The sequence below is a fragment of the Sinohyriopsis cumingii genome, chromosome 17 (genome assembly GCF_028554795.1).
Source record: "Sinohyriopsis cumingii isolate HCF-2022 chromosome 17, ASM2855479v2, whole genome shotgun sequence".
NCBI classification, from domain to species: Eukaryota; Metazoa; Mollusca; class Bivalvia; order Unionida; family Unionidae; genus Sinohyriopsis; species Sinohyriopsis cumingii.
In genome coordinates this window covers 107130629-107138626 of record NC_142977.1, presented here as the reverse complement: position 1 = coordinate 107138626, position 7998 = coordinate 107130629, and the positions used below count along the sequence as shown (strand labels likewise).

At 33.8% G+C, this 7998-nt stretch overlaps 1 protein-coding gene across 1 annotated transcript in view; it reads left to right on the top strand.

Annotated features, from left to right (window-relative positions):
- Nucleotides 1-2325: 2325 nt before the first annotated feature.
- Nucleotides 2326-7998, top strand: part of LOC149779628 (uncharacterized) — a 131005-nt gene continuing 125332 nt past the window's right edge. Inside the window, exon 1 of the mRNA XM_089938660.1 lies at nucleotides 2326-3861. Within this exon, the coding sequence (XP_089794786.1) occupies nucleotides 3594-3861 (268 nt within the window). The 5' untranslated portion in view covers nucleotides 2326-3593. The remainder of the gene's footprint in view (nucleotides 3862-7998) is intronic.

The window sequence follows — 7998 nt, the reverse complement described above, 5'->3', positions numbered from 1 at the left end:
CAGCATTATTTTATGAGAAATCTTAGAAAACTCGAAAGCACCTAAACAATAGACCCGTATCAGTTGAGTTTTACTGCATATATTAGCTTCTATTAACTTATATATGTCTGTTCTAACGGCAAATACAAAAATGGTCATTATATTCTGTCAAGCCTCCTTGTCGAGGCTTTTGTGAATTATGAATATCAATTATTCATTTACATGCACTTACCAAATCAAATAATAATTTGGTAGAGACGATTCGCTCTAGGGAATGCACACATTTGTGACTTCGTATCACATATTTCGTCCAGACTGTTTCTTGAAACTGAGAATCATTATGTAAATCGATATAGTACATCAGACCTGCTCACCACACAATACAACTTGCTATATGCAGGAAATATTCATGCCCATGCAGATATTGAGTCATCAGGCTAACTTAAATATCGGCGGTACAAAGGTCTCACAACATATATATATATATATATATATATATATATATATATATATATATATATATATATATATATATATATATATATATATATATATATATATATGCATGCATGCATGTATGTATGTATGTATGTATGTATATATATATATATATATATATATATATATATATATATATATATATATATATATATATATATATATATATATATATATAACAACGAAAACAAAACAATAACAAAAAGTATTTATCAGCTCAGGATACAGCAGAATTGCATGGATGAATCTTAAAGTGACGTCCTTGATTTGGTTGGATATACGCAGCATGTGTTTCGCTAGCATTTAAAAACAGTTGTAAGATGGGATGCTAGTTATAGGTCAGCGGAGAGAAGTTTCTGACAAATGAATACATTGGTTATTTATAGCAGCAAACTCTTGGATCAACTTGTTCCATCATGTGCTAATTCAAATCTAAGAACTGGAGGATACTAATAAGTTTTGCTAAGTAGTATGGGTTGTCTTTGTTTATTGACTTGATTTCCAAGATGTCAGAGGAGATCAGCATTACAGCATGCATAAGATTATATTACGTGTCCATATATCAAACGTCTGCACAAGATCTCTGAGAACAGATTTGACTTGGATGACAACCTAATTTAATACACTTCGCTTTCATAATGATAGACGACATTTCGGGCACTGTACTAGCTCAACAAGCGAAGGCACTGATCGATTAAATATCAAGGATGCGAATGCGTGCAAACCTTTTTTATCAATATTTGCTTTAAATACTTAATCCTTTTGACTTAATCATGTCTTAATCAGGTTCAGAGCTTCATATTTGCATTACACGTAATTTGAATAAAGAACAAGCCTGAAATACTATTAATATTTTCGTTACCAGCATAAATATGGGAGATATTTCATTGTGTGGTAAAAAAGGGATATTTAAAAAATAAAAATAAAAATAAATAGATTTAATGTCATACAAGATGGATTTTATCCGGTATCCTATTTTCCTCTGTTGCAAGTATATTTTCTGTAAGCAAAATGATCAAGTGTCGCTTTGCATGATGGGACATGTATTTTCACACGTGAAAATGTAAGGTATATATATTATTAAAATGTGATAATATAGGAATGAAAAAATACGAAAATTATTTCACGTTTAATTATTTTTTTTCACACTTAAGTAAATGATAATACGGATTTATTCAGTTATTCAGGTCACAGAGTCTGAAATGCCTGCAAATGTAAAAACATTAAAAAGTCGCAGAAAATGAAGCATATAAAACAATTTGATAAACTTACAAATATTTTCTTTCATCCCATGCATGCATTTTAGTCGGAAGGCTTGTCATACCTTTCCGCTAATACAGTTAACTTTGGAGCTAATAAATTGATTATTATGGAGAAAAAAAAAGAGTTTGTTGGTTGCGATTTAAATGATAACTATTGAATACCAAGCACGAGTGATCGTCATCTTATGTTTAATATGTTTTAATTTGTTCTACGGCTTAAACATTTGCACACACACACACACACACGCGCGCACACGCACACATATATATGAAGTGTGACTAAATTTGACATTTTTGAATTTTTGGTATTCTTTTTGTTGCCAAAGGAGACTATGAGGTATTCAGTATTCAACATTTGACTCCGTGGATTGTTTTTATTAAAATTCATCCTCTTCTTACCACGACCCATTTGCTCTATGTGCGAATAGAAATCCTTACCTCAGAAAGGTTTGAAACATAGAGCTGCTCGTATTGTTCTCGCTTATGTGCAAATCCTGTAGGCAAATTTCTACCAGTCCTTGCTATTGGTTGAACTGACGAAAGCTGTCAGCCCCGAAAGAAGGCAAATGGCTTGAGATAGTTGCAGGTGACAGAGGACGGAAACCTCGAGTGTAATCAAGCTGACTAGAATACTTGCGGCGGCTGCAATCGATGGCAATAGCAGATATCACTCACAGTGGAACAATTTGTTTGGGTTTGTCAAGACACAGCTACATTTCTAAGCTGGAATGAACTGCTCTATTGATTTAGATCGCAGTATATCTTCAAACGTGGCAAGAAAGAGCTTTACGTAAAGTTTTGCCAAGTTTAGCACGAGCAAAGAGAGGCAGCGTGTAGATATGGTGAATTAATAATCCAGGCAAGTGGACAATATTTTGAACAATACTCCTTTCAAGTTACAAGATTTAGATCTGGAAAATGGAAATTAAAAATAATTAAAAAAAGACAGGGAACAATTTTGACGCTTCGGACTTCTGGCAAAGGCGTATAAGTTATCCGTGGGATTGATAATACTCGAAAATAAAGGATAATTCCAGCATGTGTTTAACCGCAGTCTGTTTTGAGTGGTAATTTCATGTAACCACGTGTTCAGTCTTGTGACATTTACCTATATATTCTTTTATTAATAACGGAAGTTGTGAAGACAGTTTGATTGTTAATGAACACTCGTTATACTTCGAACAACACTCCATCCATCCAGGGCTGAATCAAGCTACTTATTCGTATGTAGTTCCAGCGTGGAGAGAAATAGGGGATAAACATATACAGTAGCGATTATTTGCTCGCACGCATCAATGTACACCAAATGCCACTACGACAACATATCCGAAATCTAGTACGCTGACTGGGTTTCTGTTTGAAAAGATCAACTCGTCAAATAAATATTATTTACTTGGACGATTCTTTAAATTTACTTGGATGAATAGTTTATCTACAGTTTTACTTATCAGTTATTCTTATACATCTACGTTTTTGGACAACATTCTTGTAAGATCAACGGCATAACTGTAGGTTATATCAGGGGACGTCTCAAAGCATGTATGACTCTAGACCAACAGAATACACGTACTTTGTAAAGGCGAAATGCTGAAGAGCTAAGGTATTTATATCTTTCGTTATTTCGTTTCGAGGATTACTTGATTTTCAGCGGCATTGTTTCGTAACGTATCTGTGAAATAGAACCGAAGGGTGAATGTTCCGTGAACTGTTTCCAGAATATCAAATCGAAATTGACTGCAAGTATTTGATCCTTTTTTGTCTTACATATATTCTGATAACGCTTTATTCTTAACATCAAGGACACGCAGTTTCACAAACATCACTATAATTGAGCCTCTAACATTTGTTTGACAAATGCTGATAAAATTCTTTCTTCAGATGGAGGGAACACGTCCTGTTGCCTATCCTTTGCTTTGTTTACTCTTAAGTTTAGTTCTATTACCCGAGTCTTGTTGCCTTTTAATGAAAAGTGTCTGCAGACATCTAGAGTTAAGCGCCAATGACACTATTTACAATGAAGTTGTGTTCGAATCAGCTTCTGAAGAATGTCCTCTCTCAACCCAGCCATTCGCTGTGTACAAAATTTCTAAGGAAAAGAATAATACCGGATATGAGAAAGAAGGTGAGTAGATCTTTTATACAATAATTTCATCTAATATTGATGTAACATTTTCATTCCTTGTTCAAGGTTGCCAGTTTTAATGTATATATCCCTACAGTAAGCCATTTCATGTTAGATGTTACCATTTTTTGCGTATAAATAATACAAGTTTCTACGAGGAACAGAACTGTATGAACGCATATCTAGCAAATTGCAAAATAAATAAAAAATAAAATAAATAAACATGATTCATATCAGTTTAAATATATCCTTGTAAATGTTAAAGGAGAAAGGGAAGAAATGGGTGACGAAACTCTGAGTTAGTGAAACGTGGAATGTTAAAGCAGATAAACAATTCCTACGTTTTTCATGGCCGTGCAGTTTAGAGAATGGATATCATCGTAGGTCATAACATACTTTTTGTTTCAAAAGTATTGAAAATGTATACGATTGTATAGAAACAATTTGCTTACAACTTCATGAGCAATATTCAATTGAAGATATTTGGGTCATGGAATATTTATGAAAATATGCGAGGTACATATATGCAAGAACTAAGTAATTGCACATTTCTCGTTATTACATTGTGTTACATATATATCAGGATATAAAATAAAAATTGCAACAATGTTTGATTTTTTCAGAAGCACCAGCAAATCTTGTCTCATCAAGCTAGGCAGAAGAGATTAAATTTCATTGCTCTTTGCAGACATAATATTTCCCTTGGTTTACTAATGGTGTACTAACGTCTGATCCCTTGTCGTACGACATTATATAATATATTGTCTGAGTTTGTACCTGGAAATTATTTTTTAAATAGTATATAAAATTATGAACATTAATGATGCATTTCTGGTGAATATTGACATATAAAGCCTCTAGGGCTGTATTTAAAAACCAACAAGACTGTGTGCAATGGTTTTAGAACCAAATTATTGCACCATTATATTTAGGCCTACCAATATATATATATATATATATATATATATATATATATATATATATATATATATATATATATATATATATATATATATATATATATATAGTAAATGAAAAATGTAAAATAGTTAAATTTGCACCGAAATAGCAAAATGCTACACAGGTTTTCAATAGTTTTTGAGAAAACCAGTTCCAGTAAAATGGTGTTGTGCAAAGGAATGACATACCCACTTCTTACGTCATCATTTTTAGTTGCATTGACGATCACTGATCAAAACGTTGACATAATTTGCGAACCCACAGAAAACCTAGAAAAGTTTTACATGGGATAATTCATGTATTAGATACCATTAATTGCTTCTTGTTGTGTAAAATGAATTCTTTCATTGACGACTCGATGGCCACCCAGATAAATCAATGATTGAAGCATGATAGGCAATACAAAACAATAATCATGATTATTAAAATGATCAAATTCAAATATAAGTAAAGGTACTGATAAAAGTTCGAAAAAGTGTTGTGCTTTTATGTTTATTTTTTATATTATGGTTCAAACGTGTCAACGTTGCCGACACGTTTATAAAACATTATTCCACTATGACTATTGTATAACGGTATGCTAATATTTGTAGCAGGTTTGTCGTAGTGATTAATTGTTTTGCATGATTAAATAATGGAAGTATGTGAGCGTGTATTTTCTATAGCATATGGTTATAGCAGAAATGTTCGCTGATTATTGGTAGGAGGAGAGCTGATAGGTATGTAAAAGTACCTTATAGTTAAAAATGTCGGCTGGTGTAAATGTAACGAGAATCGTTATCAAAAGGGGGAATCCAAATGCAAATTATGTTCTGATAGACAATTCAGAACATGTTAGTAACTTGTTTTTTCTAACATGTTTTGGTAATCTAATCTTAGTCCATCCAATGTTTAGAACAGACATTTGAACATAGTAGTCTTCAAATACATTTTGAGATGCGAACTTGCGAATAAGACTAATTCTCAAGATCTTCGCGCAAATTAATGATCGAATATTACACTCGGTTTAGAAAGATGTCTAATACAGCAGCTATCTGTATCGTGACAGAGATGATCCAGTGTGTCCTATATATAAAATATCGACTCGGCCACTAAGAGGACTATATGTGCATAAGCACTAAGTCTCGAAGTCCCAACACTAAGTCTCGAAGTCATAACAATATACCGTAACGGACTTTCAGAGCCTCAAACAGCAATATACCGTAATGGACTTTCAGAGCCTCAAACAGCGCATTGGATTCAATTTTATAATTTTCACTTAGTCGTGCGGTATTTTTGTCTCGGATTAATTCATTAAAGGAAGTGTTGTAGTTGATAAGATAGAGCGGTCACTATCACTGTGTACTGTTTCTACCGGTAATGTAATGTCAAGTAGAACAACTACTACTACTACTACTACTACTGCTAATAATAATAATAATAATAATAATAATAAATGTAGCAATTGCGAAGGCTGACTATATCAAATATTCACACTTTTTACATATTCCATCAACTGCGATGGCTGACTATATCAAATATTCAAACTTTTCACATATTCCATCACCAGACCCTACACCCAATTCCCTCACTCACCCCAAACCATCAGTCAGTGACCAAAATATACTAATGCAAAAAACCGTGACATATATGCTGTGTCTTTTGTTATGAATGAATATGAAGGTGCTACTAAAATACATATTTTTTTTTTCAATATTACAATGAACGCATGCTTGTTGGAAAAACAAGTTCTGTGATTTCTCCATTTGTTTGTGTCCCCTATCTTGCATTTGCGAAGCTTTTCAGACCGATCAATTGTTGTCTTTACACAAGAACGATATCTGAGAGAGCAGACGATTAGGATGTATCGTCACATCTGGAAGAGCAGACGATTAGGATGTATCGTCACATCTGAGAGAGCAGACGATTAGGATGTATCGTCACATCTGAGAGAGCAGACGATTAGGATGTATCGTCACATCTAAGAGAGCAGACGATTAGGATGTATCGTCACATCTGGGAGAGCAGACGATTAGGATGTATCGTCACATCTGAGAGAGCAGACGATTAGGATGCATCGTCACATCTGAGAGAGCAGACGATTAGGATGTATCGTCAAATCTGAGAGAGCAGACGATTAGGATGTATCGTCACATCTGAGAGAGCAGACGATTAGGATGTATCGTCACATCTGAGAGAGCAGACGATTAGGATGTATCGTCACATCTGGGAGAGCAGACGATTAGGATGTATCGTCACATCTGAGAGAGCAGACGATTAGGATGTATCGTCACATCTTCAAAAATCCAAAAGGGGTTTCCTTCATATGTATTTATCTCCACTCACCTAAGTAGATTTCTGAACATCAGATTTTTCTGCTCTCAGACAAATAATCAGTGACAAATACTAAGATACTTTGTAAGATATCAGCTGAGACTGTTATATAGAAGACTTAAATGAGTGTTATGTACATTATATTTAAAATGCATACCATAATTCTTCATGACATATTAATATTTTGGTCAATGCAAAATATATTTCCTCTTAGAGACTGATTTCCACAGGAAGCGAAAATTATAAATCATGAGGTTATCTACCAAGTCAACACAAGCCAACCATAGAGCGTAAAAAAAACTGTTATTTATTGGGACAGGTTCGTCAGGGTTTTCAGAATAATGAATGATCCCTATAATGCAATTGAAGATCAGGATCTAGATTGTTTGTTCTACTGATTAATCCTAACAAACTGCACATACCTAGATCTACCAGCTCCTTATGCGACGGCAAATCTGGGTCTGTTCATTTTGCAGTTCGACTCGTCTTTTACGTGAGTGTAGTTGATACTATTTGGAATCTTTCAAAACTACGATAGATATATTTGATTTGCAACATAAAAAGCCTCTCCCATTAGATACAAAGAATGTATAGTCCTCAAAATATCACTAAAGTGCTCTAACAGAGTAAGGACTTTGATACATCAACTTTTCTTGAAGTACTCTAGTAGACTAGGGACTTTGATGTAGTAACCTTCCTTAAGGTGCTCTAATACAATAGGGATTTTGATATAGGAACTTTCCAAAAAGTGCTCTAATATAGTAGGAACTTAGATATCAACGTTCCTTACGGTGCTCTCATACAGTAGGGATTTTGATATAGGAACGTTCCTTACGGTGCTCTAATACAGTAGGGACTTTGATA